Here is a 19715-nt window from a genome sequence, read left to right on the forward strand (position 1 = left end):
CTAGGCGGCTTCCTCTAGTTATGGCATTCACAAAATGTTCAGAAAACTTGACCTCGTCCTTGGCCTTGAGGTCAAAGTCACTGAAGTCACTGGTAGGGGGATTTTAAGTCGATACACCTGCGGTATCTATGTACCTATGTCACCTCGCTCTCAAGCTGTCACATTCACAAACGTAGGCATCCAAACTGCCCGCCCAACCAGCATCATGACATCAACACCCCTGTTGACCTTTTACGGCTGAGGGGTAAAAACAAGTCCAGAGAACACACACTTCCAACAACAGGAGTTACAACTGGATGCACACTCACAGCCAGTATAATACTGCCATTTATGACCCCGGGGGGGATAAATAAATGAATAGCTCCCTCCCAAATGTGACATGGTCAAGGGGTTGGGAGAAAAAAAAAATGAAATTAAGGTGTCTCATCTCTGTAATTTAGGCTTGCAGCCATAATTCTAGTGTTCACACACAAACACCCTGTTACAACATGACCAAACCTGCAATCCTATCAAGACAGAACTCCCACTCACTCCAAGACTGGAGTGAGCACACCTACAGTTCACTATACTGGCCCATTTTATTTTTCACAACTGACAAATAGTCATTAGTTGATATGAGTTTTAAGCACCAGATACACTGCTCAAAAACAAAGTACTGGTGACTGCCAGTGCTACCCCTCAGACCTAAGTAGACACTTATTGTATCAATTTGAAAATCCAAGGCAACTTTCTTGATTGCATTGACAAGATTTTCAGAAAACCCTGACCTCTGACACTGGTTGTGTTGGTGGTAATGAAATTAACTGATGCACTGGATGAGCAACAATAAGGCTTCTTTTTTTAAAGTAGTTTTTATATTTGGCTATGGTCAGTGTCACTACAGGTAGCATGACATGATAACTGGACTCTACAGAGGTCGCACGTGCAGTTCACCTTCACTGGGATGACATATCAATAATGTCCCCCCGCACAGCCTCAGCTTTAAGACTTTAAAAGTCTCTTATTGAAAGATTTCATTTTAGGTTTAGAAAACCAAACACAGCAACTATAAGCGACCTTTAAAAAGGGGGATAAAGAACCAGGCAACTTTAGCGCCTCAACATTGAGGCACTAAAGCAGGTCAAACAGTTTATCACTGCATGTCAATCACGTTAAATGCGATTTGCTGCTGTCCTGCTGGTACATAAAGACAACAGTCTTATTGGTGAAAATGAAATAAACTTCCATTTTTCCTTTGCTGTGTGAAATAGACTTACACAGTGCAGACTGGTCCCACCACCCACCAGTACTGGTAAAGTATTAAACACTTAACAAGAATCAACCAGAACATTAGATTCTATGATTCTGCTGTTTCTCCAGTGTTTGTTTCTATTAGCTCACTGACTTCTTCTTGTTATTAAAGTTAGGTTTGATTCATTGCTAAAAAAAAAATAAAAAAATAAAGTCATTTCACTTCCTCTTAGGTCAATGAGGACAATCAGGCACTCGTGTATAATTTAGATGAATGCAGCGTCTTTGTTACATCACATGGCAATGACAACTACTTCTTAGCCAATGCTAACAAGATTCACACTGTTAGATGGAGCACATACGCTGGGCATTATGCAACTGCAAGATGGGTGCTGGTGGGCTAATTCATTTTAAACCAGTGTAGTAAAATATGATTGCAAAGCGACAACTGCAGTTGTGAGGCAGCTGGTGTTGTGGTAAAGGTCACACCTGGTTTAATCCTGAGAAAGATGGATCCTGAGAAGAGCTAACAGCCAAGCTTCTTTTCCTCTTCCCCACTGACGAGTCTAAACACTAGGGCAGACAGTAGAGGGGCAGGGGTCAAAATTACACAGCCTCCATCCACCTTCAGTTACAGTTAACATGAGTACAACAGGCAGTTCTGTTTGTACCCACATTGTTTTCTCCTTTTAACAACTAACACTGTCCTGTAGAGCTAGGATATGCACGGGCTTTTGTACATGCGATGCTGGATCTAAATAAGAAATACACTTTAAATAACCGTGCTACAGATTTGATCATTCTGGCCACCTGTCTAGAAGAAATCTTATTATGGTTTTCTTCTGTCAGGACAACCATGGAAAGATCAGATCAAAGTGTGTGTGTAGTATGGGACACATGGATGCTTCAGTATGATGTCTGACAAACACTTGGGGGAAATAGACAGCAAGTGCCATATCTCACAAAAGACCTGGGCACAAGCGGGGTTTCGGTAAACTGGTAGTGACGAGTGGTGAAGAGTATTTGATATTAACATAAAGCATGTAAAAAACAAAAAGCAAATTCATGGGTTAATGTCTTTTCTACAGTTAGGTTAGTATTGCCCAAACCAAAACCAAAAGTGGTTAATAAGTCACCTGTAAAGTCTGAAACCAACACCCAAGATTTCCTCTGATACCGTGCAACCTTACCAAAGATTTAAGGCTCTAGCAGAGGGACTAAGGTACTGTGTGGTTTGTGATTTGGTGATCTAAAAACAACAACAAACCCAAACAAACCCTAGCACATAAATACTATTTTTTTTAAAAATGTATTTTTTAAAATGGTCAACACTGCATAAATCTGCTATGAAATATGAAAGCTCTTATAACGGGCATGCAGTGTCATTTTAGCTCTTTAACAGGTGAGGTAGAAGCCAGCGACTGAGGACGTCCAGTGTTCTGTTACTGGCCTACACAAGCTTATTTGCATTAGTGAAGAGCAATATAGGTGCGATATTTACCCAGGGCATTCAAATAGCACAGCAAACAGAGCAAAGCTAAAAATGAATCTTTGACAAAATATACCCACCACACAGATAACGTGTTTTTACTGGACACTTTCCTTGCCACAAACCAGTACGCACCAGTAACACAGGCATAAATGGCTCATGTTGGGATTTTTGAGGCCATGACCAAGCAAAGGAAGCCTCGGTCTAACATTAGGTGTGCCTCATCAGTATTATACTTCACATGGCAAGGTCTGTACACGCATGCACAACACTATAGTAATTCAGCACAGCTCTGCTTTGTGAAGTGGACACAGATTAGATACGAAAAAGCATTAAACAAATCCATGACTATAGTTTGCACATTGAGTAGAATCTGTGACTAAATACCAAACTGTCCTGAATAATAACCTTTTTCTTTTGATGAAAATGTTTTGTCCTGTTGGGACTTGTTGTTTCCATAATGACAGCACTCTTCTTCACAGGGCCTGTGGGGTGGCTGCATATTAAGGAGTGGCCCAAAGCCTCACTTTCCTTAAAATTGTCAGGCCAGCTTCTTACTCTTATTTCTTTAGCAGTTATAACTCATCAGCATATTTCAATATTAGGAAGAAAAGCTTTACTTTTATCACTATTAAAACCCATCACCAAGTGCTCAGTTTCACCTTAATTTGACTAAAACTGCAAAGCAAACATAATACTCATAATTTTGATTTACAGCAGCTTTTAACTTCTTCTAAGCAGTGCAGAAAAAAAATGAGCAAGACAGGGACAACGTGACGGTAATTCAAACTCTTAACGGTTAAATGTTGGTAATACTGATAATATTAATAAGTATACACGAGGGTGGGACCCAAGATGCACGTTTCTCAACTTCCAGGTGAGTCACTCAAGTGACTTTCAATGATTATGAAAAATACTGTTGACTAACATCCGATCTGGTACTAAATGTATCAGAAGCCTGTAACGTCCACAACTGAACAGCTGTCAATTCAAAGCACAGCAAATTGTTTCCAGTGTGGACACAGCTTTAGCACCACCTCACTGTGATCTGTATGTGCTCTACACCACTTGTGTCACACACCAGGCTGCCGGCCTAATCTGCCACGAGAGATTCAATACAAATATACATAAAGTGACAATAAACTACATATCCCAAAACACAAGCCGTCCCATGAAGAGACAGCAAACTGCCACTAGATTAAAGTGTTCCTACGACACCACTGGGTTTAGTGACCATCTCAGAATTTCCAGAAAAAGGAGAATCGATGCAGAAGGAAGGCTGTTTAATGAGAAACAGGAAAATGAATATTTGTTATTTAAGAAGAAAAACCAAAACAGCTTGTGCTGTGAGCGTGTCGGTGGTGAGGGAGGTCTATATACATTGTATTCCTTCACATGTATTTAAAAAAGAAAAAACATCAGTCCATTTATCATTTTAGTCTCCAACAAAAACAAAACGTGGTTCAAGAATTAAAGGCAGACTGCAACCTCAGCAGAATGTGTTCATCAAAGCTGCAGCCCAGAGGGACACCAACAGTAGCTTTACTGTGGCTACTGCCCGTGCTTCAAAGAGTTTCTCAGACTGTTTTTGAAGTGGTGCATGCCAAGGGTTTGTGACCAGGGATCCACCAACCAGATAAGACTTCGTAAAAAAATAATGAAAAATCAATTTGTCAAAAAACAAAACACCATAGCAGAGTGAGTGAGGGGATTTACAGGCAATCTTACATCCGTCACAGAGGGGGGTATCTGGCTTTTTCATTAGCTGTTGATAAAAGCACAGACAACACTGACACAGTGCAGTTAGCAATTTTTATACGGGGCGTGAAGGCTGACGTCTGTCCCGAGGAGCTCTTTCATGTAGCTTCAATGCATGGGACGACGACAGGGAGGGACCGATGTGGTGGAAAAGGCTGCTTGGTAGGATTAACATAGGACAAAAATGGGGGGGGGGGGATGCCACAAACCTCTGATAACATTACTTCATCATCCATCAAGAAGCTTTGTGTGGATTGTGTGTATGGAGACATGTCATACCATCCACAGAAGCTGAGCAGGAACGTAGTTCTCAAACTATTTAAGCTCAGGAGAGATTTTTTCATGAGAAAAAAAAAAGCAAAAACAAAAAACAAACAGAATTTGTGTTTGCCTGTGGTCAGCATCTCATCTGGATGGAATTATTAACTCCTTTTAACTCAAATCTTCTAATAGTTTCATTTAACTGAAATTTAATGGCGGTGTTTGCATCTTGTGTTCTTTTTAGAACACGCCCTATGGGTGGACACGCCCTATGGGTGGACACGCCCTATGGGTGGACACGCCCTATGGGTGGACACGCCCTATGGGTGGACACGCCCTATGGGTGGACACATTGTGTAATATGGGGTCTTGTGGCAACAATAAAGCTACATGGTGTGTTAATTACACACCATCGATCCAACTTCACCAATCTAGTTGGTAGAACTGAAACAAATTTGTTCTTTTAAAAAAAATTATACACTTTTCTGTATGTGCAGTTATGTATTCAGTGTGCTTGCAGAGGCCCCCCCTCTGCTTTTGTTTAACTACATCATTAACTGGGGGTAGCTTATGCTGACAATGTGAAGACTGTTCAGCCATTTGTTTCTCTAAAATACAAATCTGTCCCACATTCTCAGCAGCTGCTCATCACCCACTGTGACAAAGCTCATCTTGGACAAAGTTCACATGGTAAGTTATGAAGAGGTTATTTTTGCTGCTGTAGTGTGGCTTTATTAAACTTATAACTTTAAAAGCTGTTAATTAAAGCAACGTGTCAACCAATGTTGCTGCATTTATGCAAATGTTTGAATTATTTGTAACCTAATATCAAAAATCAGATACAGAGACAGTTTAACAGTTCAATTACATTTATCCAGTTACAAATGGTCCTTTGAGGGAAACCATGATGCTGATGAAAATGAGTTCCCCGGCTCTACACCACTCATCACCTCACTCAGGCATGGTGACAGGCAGACTTGAATTTGGAAACAGAGAGATTATGAAAGGAACTAACATTAAGTGGCCCAAAATGCATTAGATACTAACACTACCACAAAACAAGGTCACAAACTCAACCAAGTAAATGAAAGTTACAACTATACTTCCAAGCTCTGTTATTTTTAAGGGATTCCTGTGAGAAACTGGGGTTTAATATGAAAGCATTTAAGCAACACTACCACAGTGAAGCATCATTAACTGGTAGATAAGGACATCTGGGAAAACAGACCGGTATGTCCAGTAAACACAACAATAACTTCAGGAAGTAGACTCAGAATTGATTCCCACCAATCACACAGCTCCTTCAGCATGCTGACATTCAGTCCACGTTCATGTTGGACTTTACAGGTGTTATGGTCATGTTACAGGTGTTCAACATTTTGCGACTGCATCTTGCACAGTTGCAATAAGCTCATGTTGACACCACTAAACGGTGTTAGGTCCCCATCTGGACCTATCATTGGCAACAGTAACCCTGGTTCTGCACTGCAGTTTTGGTGAGTGTAGTTACAAAATTAACCAGATGTCCACCAACTGTATGTTAATGTTAATATCAGTCCTCCCGCTGACAGCAGATCCAGAGCAAAACAACGATTACTACAGAGAAACAAAACGGATGCGAGCAGGGCTGGCTGGTTAGTAGCGATTTTCAAAATAAGAGCTTTATTTACTTATGTTCATGGATGATAATGTTGGGATCAACGATGGTTCAAGGTTAATGGCAATAGCTTTTATAAAGAGGTGTCAAATTTGTATCCAATGTTTCCCACAGATGCATTAAATACCAGCATTTAGAGATTCAAGCCCATTTAAATCTACCTTCAACCAATATTCCCAACATGGGGACGGGAACTCATGAACATGTTCACAAATGCAGACTTACACATGCTAAGTCTAATTTGCGTGTGTTGGGAGAATTTTTCAGCCCTCATAATCCTAATCCATAATCCTCTTAATCCTAATAAGAGAAAACAGGAGGACTGACGTTTAAATGAGAAATTCTTCAAGCTGGAAATGGGAAATAAGGCATTGTTCCCTCTTGTAAAATACAATTCATACTTGTGCCCAAGGCACCAAACCCTGCCGTTCAATAACACAGGTTACCATGTCCCTTTCCATTTCTAGTAGACCAAAAAAAAAAAGTTGCTAATATTTATAGTAATAGTCACACCTGATCTGCAGTCTTCCAAAACCAAAACAGAAAAGGACAAAGGTTTCTCCATTTTAGAGACTCAAGAAGTTTAACTGCATTCAGGCAAAAACCGTTAAAGTGTTCCAACAGTGTTGTACCTGCTGGATGAGACTGTGTGTTCAGGTATACGTGGTTGTGTGTGCAAAGCCCTTAAAGATTTTGTGCTCTATAAATAAAACTACAATGAAAAAGAACATGTGATGGCTGCAGTGAAGAAAAGTGAGCAGATTCTGAAGTTGTCCCTGAGCTTTGCTGCTGAAAACAGCCTCTCTGCCGGTGTCGATGGTAATAATTCAGTTACCAAACAGCTGCAGGTGACTGGCTCAGAGTTCTACTCATGTACATTTATAACTGGCCTGCAAAATTTTTTTTTTAATATATTATTACAAATTAATATTTTATATTATTTTACATTTAATTAAAAATATTTTATTAAAGGCTTGAAATCAATATGGTCTTGTGAAAATCCTCACTGTTTAAACTGCCCCCTGCTTGGTGCAGGTTTCACTGCAACAGAAAGTGGGTCGGCTCTCTTCAGCTTAAACTCCGTATCCGACCAATATGCACATTTTAATGTAGCGTCTGGCTTTTGGTCGCTGCAGATGTGAGCAGCTACAAAGTTCAGTTTTGTTTTTGTCTCCCAGCGTCTTGAGCAGGTGGCTTAATGAGTGACTTTGAGCTTTTTCCCTGGATGGGATTCACTGTGATTACAGGAACAAGTGCTGCTGTTTCCTTCACCTACGCTCACCGTCTTCTGCCTCTTTGCTCGAGTGCAATAATTTATTAATTTTGACTTCCCTGTGAAATCTATTACTCTACACTGTAAGTAGACAGACTGCGGCTCCACGTTAAAATATGAAATCATCTTCACTGCTGCTGGTATCAGCAGTCTGTTCTTTAAAAACTTGGGGCTGCATTGTTTTAACATCATTCATGTTTTTTACATTCACAAGCACACTCCTAGACACACCACAGTTCTATCACAGATCTGTTTTAGTGAAAGGTTCGTGTTTCCATGGTGCCGACTGGAGTCATTACACAAAGCATCAAAGCAGAAAATCAAAAACGTTTGTGTTGATGACGTCACCATCAGGAGATTACTAAAGCTAAACATTTACTACCAGAGGTGTCTATTAGGAAGCAGGACTTCAGCTTATCCAGATGACAACAGGGTTAGTCCTGGTTTTCTGTCGTACAAAAGGTGATTGACTACTTACAGAGGTGTAACTTATGCTATAGATGTTCCAGATCAGACATCAACAGGTATGAAATCACTGATTCTCCAGAATACAGCATCACCACTCCTGTAACCTCTGCATGGAGAGTTGGAGGGTGCTTCCCTGATGAGTATCAGTAATAGATCTAAGATGCAACTTTAATCCTGTGTTTTTCCCCCCTGTTGGCAGCAAACATAACACTTTGGCTGTTCGTTTACCATTAATTCATGATCCTAAAACAGGACACTTCCTGTTTGAATTCTGTTCTTAAACTATACTCTCAATCCCTTTAAAGACAACGGGGACAGAAGTGTCCAAAGCAGGTTATGTTTTCACTGTTTCTTTTATTCACAGCATGTTTTAAGAGCAATATGGATTCTATGCTGGGGGCATACATATGCTACTTATTGAACTGTACCTAACCTCACTGAGTGAAGCACACACTCTGTTGCACTGTCACAGAAATGTGCACGTACTAATTTGTTGATTTAGAAAAAGCATAAAATGTTCCTATATTTCTCTTTTACACTGCTGTAACTGCAGCTACTAGAACACACACCAAGAACACAAATTCATTTAACTTTGATCTGCCGACAAATTAAAGTCATTCCCCTTCTTCCACTTGATGTGGAAGAAAAGTCATGTAACCCATGAAAAAGCCCCTTTTAGATGAATTCGATGCTGCCAACACCGCCCCTCTCATGTGAACTGCAGGTGAAACCCTGGATTAACTCAGCAAGTTGATTAACCAACTTCATGTGACCGTATAGTCTAGTCGTCAGTGATTCCATAGAACTGAAAGACGTATGTTGAAACTGCTTCATAATATCTGGCCCCTGTCATATCACTATCCTCCAACAGGTCTATACAGTCCTTGAATATGACATACTTATGTACTGGTCCTGCATATCTTACCTTGTTACAGTGACGGCCGATGCCCATGAGAAAGTTATCTGGTTTGATGTCTCTGTGGATGAAGTTCTTTGTGTGTACATACTCGATTCTGCTGATCATCTGAAGATATAAAAATGTGTTTTAAATGTGACCAAATGACTACAATGGACAAAAGTTTCCAGATTATATATGAAGGCAGGATACAGATAATAAACCTTTGCCTAGTTCCCTTTTTTAAAAGCCTGCAGAGAAGTGGGTGTGTGTGTGAGCTGGATACCTGGTCTGCCAGCATAAGGACAGTTTTCATGGTGAAGCGGCGAGAACAGAAGTTAAACAGGTCCTCCAGACTGGGTCCAAGCAGGTCCATAACTAGGACGTTGTAGTCCTTCTCTTGGCCATACCACCTGATGACAACAGTAACATAGAAAAGTGGGTTTTCACGGTTGATCTCAGTCACAATGCATTCTCTAAACCAACTTCACAGGCTGAATATACAGCGGTGCCTTGTTTATCCCAGGAGTTACGTTCTAGAAATAACCTGCGATAAGTGAAATCCGCAAAGTAGCCAACTTTATTTTTTACAATTATTAAAGATGTTTTAAGGCTGTAAAACCCTCACTACACACTTTATACTCTTTTCTCAGACAGGCAGGAACATTTTCACACTTTTCTCTTGTTTAAACTCTCAAAGTTCAAACCTTCATAGAAAAACAAGTCCAAAGGAACCTGCAGGTGACAACGTTTTGTCGACACTGTTGTTTGTTGGGGAGAAAACGTACAAACATGCAGTGCAGCACTTCAGAGTCACGCTGCTAGCGATTGAAGATTTATGTAAATGTGACAAGCTGAACGCATCTGTACTGTACAGGAGAGACAGCACGGGATTGACTGACAATGGTCTACAGCCAATCAGGATGCAGAACACAATACACTGTTTAAAACAAACAAAAAACAAACAAACCAAAAAACATGCAAAATTGCACAAAAATAAAATCCGAAGCAGTGAAAGGTGAACCGCGTTATAGCGAGGGACCACTGCAGACCCAAAGCAGGTTGGCCTCTTATAAAAGGCTCGTTTTACTTGTGTCATTTTACGTGTCCCTTGTGCATAATAAATGAGTCGTATAAGAACAAAAGGTTACACGTCACTTTGAAATAATACTAATGTGTTTTTGAGGTACAAACATGAGACATTAAAATGTCCTGTAAAATTAAGCCCACACTGTTCCACGGAAGCCCATCAAATGGCGTTCTCTCTTAACACCAATGACATCATTGCTTAGTGGGGTTCTGGTTTAATTTAGTTGTTCCGACTGACATCCTGATGTGTCAGGAAACAAGAAAACATAAGTTATTGTGACGCAGCAGAGGTTGAACATTTAACCTTTTAAAATTGTTTTAAGACAGTCTCATTTTTTCCTCCCCACTCTAAAACACTACTGTGATGTGGAGTCATGTGACTCTGGAAAAAACATTGAACACAATCTGTTCTCTAAAGCCAACTCTGTGTCTAGAAACATGGAAAGGAACAAACCAACCACGGTTCTTTGTATATTTATATTTTCAAAACTAATGACTGAAAATTAGTCTTTTGATTTTGTTTTTTCATAGAATATTTTGTTAGTAAATAAATATCTGTAACAAACGCCCCTTTGCTTTGCATTGATGTGCTTTCATACCTGTCTAAAAGCTCAATTTCACTCTTTACAACTTGAACCGAGATTACTTATACAGGGATTATACTTCCCACGTCCACGGGTGCTCAGGTCCCAGTCGCCTCATCGTTTAGTTAACACTGTAACTGTTAATTTTATTAAAAGGCAAAAGAATGAAATCGCAGATAGAATTGCTGAAACATAACACCTGTTCTTAAACAGCTCCCATGGCTTCCAGTTCAGTATCAATTTCAAGATCTTGTTTATCACTTTCAAAGTCCTTTATAACCCGGCTCGCCTGTCTTTATCAAATGTTCTCCATACGTACTCAGAGTACACTCTGCTCGTCTTCAGCTTCCCCTCTGTCTGCTCACCTGACTACCACGGGACTCAGAGCCTTTAGTTGTTCTGTCCCAAGACTTTGGAATGCACTTACACCAGATCTCCAGACCAAACTGTACTTTTAAACCACGTCTTTAAAGGCTCCGATAATAACTGTATAAAATGTAATAATAACAACAACAAGCACTCAAAGTATTATATGACATGCCTTAGTCACCCATTCAGACAAGCACTTTGTTTCTACACCTAAGTGCTTTCTCACATTCACACCCCAACAGTTGCATTGGAGAGGAACTTGGGGTTATAGTATCTTGCCCAAGGGTACTTTGACATCCAAACTGGAGCAGTCAGGGATCAAAGCACCACCTTTCAATTAGTAGATGACCTGCTCCACCTCCTAAGCTACAGCTACCTTATTGAAGAGGTGAGGCCCAACACGACAAACAAAGAGGGATCAAATGTGTATGCCAACAAGCGTAGAAAGATGAATTGAATGGACGTACAGACTAGGGCTGCCACGATTACGTCAACTATTAAAATCATTGACGACTGATTTAATAGTCGACGCGTCATTTGAAGCTTTGTAAGATCCCAAAAGACGCAGGAATAAGTAGTAGGATTTAAGAGTGTAATAACGGACTGAAACAGAAGATGGCAGCACTGCATGTACAAGGATGCCAGCTGCCGTTAAACCGCGAAGAAGAAGAAGCTGTGTCAGGTTTCATAGCTGTGTCCAAATTTACCGGCTGCATCCTTCGGAGGCCGCATTGGTAGGCCAATTACGTTACAGCGATGCGGTGAAGACTGTCCAAATTCGAAGCCCCCCCACATCATTTTCAGACCCCCCGCGGTCTTTCGCCACTCAGGTTAAACATGATATGTAAGTCACTCAGATAACTTAAAAATGTTATTGTTCGGCTTTTTCAGTGTTTTAAATGTTCCTGAGTAAATCAGTTTGGCTGAGATTAAAGTTAGTTTTTACACAGCTGAATAAACGTCAAACAGAGAACTGATTAAACAGAAGTGTGAGATGCTCGAGAATTTACTCCAGTGTCCTGTTATATTTTACATAAAGAACAGACGGCCGAGTTTATTAAACTTCACCGAGACAATCTGCAAATTTCATTTAAATTCAATAAACTATCATCTTGTCTTTAAGGTTTGTGCTAACTAAAAATAAACACTTAAAGCTGTAAGCTAATGATAGTTATATAAGAGCAGATGCTGCTGGTGCAATAAGCTGTATGTTTTACGTCCAATGGATGATGATCTGATTAGTCGACTAATCGCAAAAATAATCGGTGACTAGTCGACTATCAAAATAATCGTTTGTGGCGGCCTTAGTACAGACATGTGTGGGTATGTTGATTCTTGCTGATGTGCACCTATTGAGTAAAGAAGCTACAGCGAGTAAACCAGTAAATCTGTGGCAAAAATATGGGCAGTATGTAACACCAGGTCCAGCTACACATGGTGGCAACCATGCTGGTGCACATTAAGTTGTCCATAACATTACAGAAGGTCTCCGAGGGCGAAAAATGATACCTGTGACAATTTTACTTTGTATGCCGTTGGCCTGTAAATGGTGGGAACTGAGGAAAGGCTCAGTTGTCATTAAAGTCTGCCTTCACTGAGGCCCGTGCTATGATGTCCCATGACTTGGCGAATCCAAATAGGTACTAATGGAAGTAGGGGGTTTATTGACCTTCGATTTGAAATGGAATAACGAAATCTTTGTGTTTGAATAAACTTTTAATTAAAAGTAACATAAGTGAGTGATTAATCCACTTTATATTTTTTAAACTATCAAACATTTGGGGGAAATTTTGAGCCCAGAGGGAAACGGGTGTGATTGTGTGCTGCCACTGAAAAAACTCAAATGATTTAAAACAAAACTGCAGTCTCACTAACGTTAACTTCATAGTTTCATTTTGTTTTCACTCAGAACAGCCTGTACTTTTATGTCAACAAGGTCTAGAGGCGACATTTCAAAATGAAGGGAACAGTTTGTGGTACTGCATTTGATTGAAGTAATACTGAAGGTGTAACAAGATCGACTGACAATTTATACTACAGTTACCACTCTGTGTAATTTTATTGCTAGGTTTGGTTTTTGCTATTGTATTACTTTATTTATATTTGTATTGATCAGCACTTTGGTCTACCCGGTGTGTTTTTAAAGTGCTATATAAATACACGATGATGATACTTTAAATAAACCAGGTGGAGATGAAAGGTGTATAGCAATGAGGGTCAAGCGTCATGATTCCTTGTTAAGGAATTAACGGTTACAAATGCCTTCGTTTTTGACACTGCCCATTAAACGGGGACTCAAATTTAATGACATCAGTCTCTTAGTTTTAGACGAGCTGATTAGTCAACTAAACAAGACCAAAAAAAAAAAAAGAGAGAGAGACTAAGAAATGAGTTCCCAGGAACAACCCTACTTGTAACTGCCATAATTATCTTATGGCACGATATATTTTCAATCCACAAGTCTGGTGGGAATCAACTATAGTCACAATATGCACACAATTCTGTAACATTCGCAGGCCATAATCATGACCCCAACACAAGGCTTGAGTCACTTCTTTACACACACATAAAACAAAAAGCCCGAGCCACAGTGAGGAAGTTGCACAAACTGGTATAGGTGGGGCCTGAATAAGTCAAGTCAGACTGTAGCAGGAATGTAGGAGAGGCAGCAAGATCAGCAGGTTGGGCAGGCTGTAGGCAAGAACTATGAGCACCAAGACTCACTGAACACAGCCTGTTTGCAATACAGTTAAAGTGGAAACTTACTTTAGACTTAAATGACAAAAAAGCCAAAGTGAAACAACCCTAAACTGGGATTTATGGTTTACAACCATTTTAATAACCCATACTAGTGGCTATTAAGGCTTTTATAGGATTTTCAGGCTACATAACCCTAGAAAACATTTCACAGCATTACAAAGCAACTGTTGACAGGAGATTCTCACCAGATGTTGGTAACAACCCCTCTAATCCACATATGCAAATTCAAACCATAGATGTCCATAAATGATGTGTAATAATGGGATCACAGAGTTGGACACAGCTACTGTTGATCCTCAGTAGGTGGCAGCAGATTTTTATCAAGAACATCTCAGTACATTCGTCCATTAATCCTTCCATCAATGAAGCATGCCAGCGCCGTATGAAAAATAGCCCCACGCTATTATGTTCCCAGCTGCAGACGTCCCTGTTTTTGGGCTAATATGCAGTGTCTTTTGGCCTCTAAACACTGTGTGTACTCAGGCATCCCATCCCAGTCTCATCTGACCAGACTATGTTCTCCTCAGACCCCGACGACGGTATATGACATGAACAGATGACTACCAGAATGTAAACACGTCAGAAAAGCTGCCGCATAAACCGTTTAGCACACTGTTAAATACCAACGTCAGTCGTTTCACTGAAAGTCGAGTTTAACTGGGAACAAACAAATACAGTACTCCTAACTATCCACTGATTAGTGTGTAATTATGTCTTTCAACAAACAGATGCAGGCTCAGTTTTGATGTAGTTTATTAAATGAACACATACATTACTGAGATGGACATGGCCGTTCAGCCTAATCACAGGTCATGTATGTTGCTAGAGACCATTCATCTGCGTAGTATTGCCAAAGGCTGAGGAGAGTGATAGATAGATACAAATTTTAATTGATGTGAAGGATCATAAAATGTAATCTCATTTAGCGCTAAATCACAACAGTTGTCTCAAGGCGCTTTACAGACCCTACAATACCAAAGAAAACAGGTAAAACACCAGCAATCATATCACACCTATGAGCAAGCTCTTTGGTGACAGTGGGAAGGAACAACTCCCTTTTAACAGGAAGAAACCTCCAGCAGAACCAGCCTCAGGGAGGGGCGGGGCCATCTGCTGCGAGCATACTTGGATTCTACGTTTGACAATCTCGTCTGAGTAGGGAAAAGTTGAAAGAAAAAACTCCAAAAACAACAAAACTGAATGTGAAAACCACCAACATGTTCAAAGAAAGCTTTTCATTATTTGAAATACAAATATAAGGTGGAAAACAAAGTTCTGTCCAACCATTCATATAAAACTGCAGCAAATTCCTTTTTTGTTCGACTTACAGAACAGGGGTGAGACAACACGCCACTAATTATTTGTGATAGTTCTTGTCCACCACAACACAGACGGGTGTATTGTTGCTGCCCTAACATTTATGTTTTTATTCCATACACAGTTGTTCTACATGTACAATGACAGAAGGCTTTGGTGGCTTTTTAGTCGTCTCCTTGTTTTAACACACAAAACAAATGGCTACACTACACACCAACTACACACTCCAAACACATTCAATGTCAAATCTCTCACATTTCAAACTCGCCATCACTCCCAAAACTTTCCTCTCTTTCTAAGCAACCATATGCCACGTGTTGCCACATCATTTCTGATTGGCTCATGTGGTACATTTTGTAACCAATGAAAGAAAAGTGGCTGTTTTAGTTTGGAGGGGATTTTCCCCTCTGGTATGAAACCTGCTTGCAAGCGCTGACCTTAGAAAATCCAGCTACAAGTCTGAGATACAAAATGAATTTTTATTTTTTTAATAGAACACTTAAATGCTGAAACGAGTGCCGGGAGCATTAACAAACGGTACATGATCAGCAGCTTGTTCTGAAGGTCAAATATGAACATTATCACGTGGCTGCTTTGGACAGTTTGATGCATGAAGTCGAAATGCCAAAAACAGGTTAATCTTTCTTTTTTTATAAAAATTAAACTATTGACTATCACGCTTTGTCACAATGTGAATATCTGAGTGAAGATACGATGTCTAAACGTTACCTAAATATATTTATTTCTTTGAGAAATGGCTGCTGCACCATGGCGTGCTTGAAATCCGTTGGTACAGTTTCCATTAGAAGACAGGTGTTAATAATGGACAACACACGAGGTCCAATAGACGTCTTTAAAATGACGAGTGGGGATAATGTCAAGGCGACACAGAGAAACAGGCTCAAAGGGATCGAACGGCTGATAAATTTGGGGGAACAGAAGCTGGAGTGATATGAGAGCTGATAGCAGTGACCTTATTGACAAAAACAAGAGTTTTCACAGGTGGCTGGAGACCCTGGAAAGTGTTTGGTGGTTGATAAAAGAACTAATGGTGTTAATAAGACACGAGGTCTGTGACAGGAATTACAGATGATGTCTGATAAATACTTCTGTCCTAAAATCCTTCCTCTAACCAAACAGGGCTTAACATATCAAAGGACAGCTGAAGGTTTTTTCTTCTTCATTTCTAAGAGCACATTGAGTCACGTTGTGTAGCCAGGCAGCTTTTTTTAGGTTTAACACACTCAGTTTTAAAAGGAGCAACAGTATCAAGAGCATCTGAACAAAGCAAGCAGGTGATCAGCACTCATCTACAGGGAGCGACTGTCCAGCTGAGGGACACCAATAATCTGTTCTTCAGCAGGAGTGATGATGCAGGTGAAGGAGGTTTAACTGTTCATTTTAAAATGCAGTCGGTTTTTGGAATACTTCTTATTGAAATTTGTTCAGTGATCAATGATGTCAAACAACATTCGAAGGTACAGTTAGAGTCTGAAGCTCAGCTCAACCGGTCTGTGGGTTTACCCAGAGAGTAGTGACTGAACTAGATCTGCCAAAAGGTAGGCATGTCCAGGATGGGTCAGAGTCCACCTGCACGGCAGGGTGGACTCAAAACCAATAAGAATGAGGGGCAGGTCCAGGTCAGCTCTGATCATTTCCCAGCTCATCCTGTCTTGATGCCTTTTGGATCTTCTAACAGACGTCTTATTTTGTTTATTTCTGTCACCTACATTTTGCCCCGACCAATTACACATCGATATTTAAAATAAAAAAAATTAGGATTCCAGCTTTTAATTAAACCTCCAGTTCAATGACTACCACAAACAAAAAATACACGTTATCCACCTTTTACACTGTGTGCCACGATGACAAAGTGACCCAAGCTAATTAAATGACTCGTCCCTCCTCTCAGAAAACACAATAAGAAATATCACGGTCAGTAGTGACGCGTGTTCACACTGGATTAAAGTTTGTTTGCTCTGTGGTTACATGAGTGGACATGAGTGGACGGGTGTTAAACCAGAAACCAAAAAATGAACCAGAAATGAGGAAATCCGCCTCCAGTTTCTGCCTTCCAGCACACTAAAGAAAAATCCAGTTGACCTTTGACAGCTGCAGACTGCCCTACATCTAACACGGGTCACATCATTAATAGCAGCTACCCAATTACCCATTACTAATGCTGGTAATCAAGGCATGCAAGACCTGTCAGGAATCTATAAATTATTGTGATGTCACATGTGTAATAAATAAACATACACTAAAGAAAATGTAACGCTTTCATCAAAACAACCGGTCCAACTCACAACTAATGAAACAAACCCGTCATCATAAGCAGTCTTTCTGGCACAGATATGAACAAAGAGGTGAAATATCGCGACACTGGTGCTCGGACTGAAGTGTACACACTGCATAGTTAAATATACAGTGTGGCAGTGGGACGCAGCTAGTGTACTTTAAGATTACCGCTCACCCTAAATGGTTATTATTAGCAGGTACCGCAACTAATATTACGTGTCCCCGCTGACGGGTCCGGTGAAGGCTTCGTGTACGCGCTGCAAACACACTGTGGGGCATGGTCTGCTGTTTTCGCTTCTGTTCGCCGCCGCCATTTTCTGACAAGGGAGCGGAGGACATGTTGGAAGCTAGCACAACAAAAGAGCGGCCATTTCCAATCACACAGTCCCCTTTCCGCTCCGTAACAGCTGTAAATCAGGATACAAGTACACACCTAGGGTCTGTAAACGGCTGTCACCGCGCAGCCAAACGTGTCAAACGGAACCGAGAGGAAAGCGTTTGAAAGCGGTGGCTGGAAATACATAATACACAGTGTGTCCTCGTAGCTGTTGGGCTGATTAGCAGGCCTAATGCCAGCAGGGTTCACAATCACTGTTAGCCGTCTTTTTCCCAGACGGGACGACATTTATTGACCGAAATAAATGTTTCCACGTTAGTATCGACACAGACGCCGTGCCGCCCAACCATTTCTCCTTACCTGATGTGTGGGATCCCGACACCGCCTTGTAGGATTTTGTATAGTTTGCTTTCGTATAACAACTGCGGATGTCTGGCCTTTTGTGATTCCAATTTAACAGCTACTTCCTGAAAAATAGAGACAACAAATACACTTCAATATTTACCATTTTTACTACTAACATCCAGGGATTCATAAGCTGAATACAGCTAAAAGTATTGTGTAAGCCTAGCAGATAAATAGAAGCTGTGCACTTTCCAACCTATAAAGTTACCGCACACATAGGACAAAGCTACCGTCATATTCGGTAAAATTATTTAGCCACTTCAAAAAGACAGCTAAACAGTCCAAGATGTAGAAAGATGCACCATATTACCTCTCCATTTGTGATGTTGATGGCCAGATATATGTCGCCGAAAGATCCTGATCCGATTTTTCTGACGAGTTTGTATTTTCCACCGACTATGAACTCTGCTTTAGAGCCACTGCTGCTCGCCATATCCACCAGATATCAAATTCCACCTGATTTGCTTTAGGAAATTCTGTGGCAATTTAGCCCGATTGTCAGCAGAACATACGGCGTCCCGTATATCCACTTGGTGTTACAGGGGCCAATGTGGGCTAGCTGTTACTACAAAATATTTTCGACAACCAATGAACCAGGCTTCGATAGATCTCATATATAGTTTTCTGGCTTACGTCTGGCTACAATAATCTTAGTTAAAACACAAACTGGTCAGGTAAACGCTCAATGGCGTGTTAGTATCGACGTACAAACATCCAGAACTAAATTAGAACAAGCCTAAGGCCTTTAACACCCAACCAGCTACCTCGAAGTAGCAACTAATGTCCGTCAAATCTAACGTTAGCTAACGTTAGCATCAAGCTAACGTCGTCGTAACAAACGCAACGGAGAAACTGTCCAGGTTTCCTCTGCGGCGAAGGGCGAAAGTTAATCTTTATACTCTCGCGGGTGCCGTTGCTTCTTCGATCTTTTAAAGACGTTTTCAGCAAACTTTAAGGGTCGAAACCGTCTGTACAAAGTACAACCCACTCACTCCGCCATCTTGTCTTCTCTACCCTTTCTCTCAGCTGGTTGCCGTTGGAGGCGATTAGCTAAGGTACCTCATGGCCCCTTCAGTTGCTATCGGAAATTAAAGTAAATATAAAAAATATGCCACAAAAGTTAGTGCTAAGAAAGGAAATATGCTTTATGTATGCCCGCAGTATAAATGCTTTATAACGCAACATTCTTAGTTTGAATAGCCTTAAATTTTGTATATTTAATTCTTTTTTTAATTTGTTTTTTTGTCCTATCGCGTGTCGACGTGTGTTAAAGGCCAATTAAGTAACCGTGAAAAGTTCTTTTTGGGGGGTTAACTTTTGTTTGGTTGATAATTTTATCAGGTTCCACCACAGAGCACTTGAATGCACCAGCAGGTGATGTCTTCGAACAGACTACGTCATGTGACTGAAAAACAGAAAATATGTTACAAATATTTGCCAGAAATTCTATATGTTCATTCAGAAAACGAATATGACAAGGGTAGGTGTTTTTAGTGGGCAGTCAGAAGACCAAAAACAGATTTAT

General features: G+C 40.5%; 1 protein-coding gene across 4 annotated transcripts in view; it reads right to left on the bottom strand.

Annotated features, from left to right (window-relative positions):
• Positions 1-19231, bottom strand: part of csnk1a1 (casein kinase 1, alpha 1) — a 28553-nt gene extending 9322 nt beyond the window's left edge. For 2 of the 4 annotated variants that reach the window (XM_006803673.3, XM_006803671.3), the window contains exons 1-5: positions 18501-19231; positions 18146-18252; positions 9318-9444; positions 9062-9160; positions 1720-1803 (exon numbers count right to left, since the gene is read on the bottom strand). In XM_006803673.3, the coding sequence (XP_006803736.1) occupies positions 1720-1803; positions 9062-9160; positions 9318-9444; positions 18146-18252; positions 18501-18623 (540 nt within the window). In that variant the 5' untranslated portion in view covers positions 18624-19231. The remainder of the gene's footprint in view (positions 1-1719; positions 1804-9061; positions 9161-9317; positions 9445-18145; positions 18253-18500) is intronic. The other 2 variants (XM_006803674.3, XM_087845779.1) reach the window with 1 other exon arrangement.
• Positions 19232-19715: the final 484 nt, after the last annotated feature.

Source organism: Neolamprologus brichardi, chromosome 2 (assembly GCF_056152115.1).
Source record: "Neolamprologus brichardi isolate AB-2024 chromosome 2, ASM5615211v1, whole genome shotgun sequence".
NCBI classification, from domain to species: domain Eukaryota; kingdom Metazoa; phylum Chordata; class Actinopteri; order Cichliformes; family Cichlidae; genus Neolamprologus; species Neolamprologus brichardi.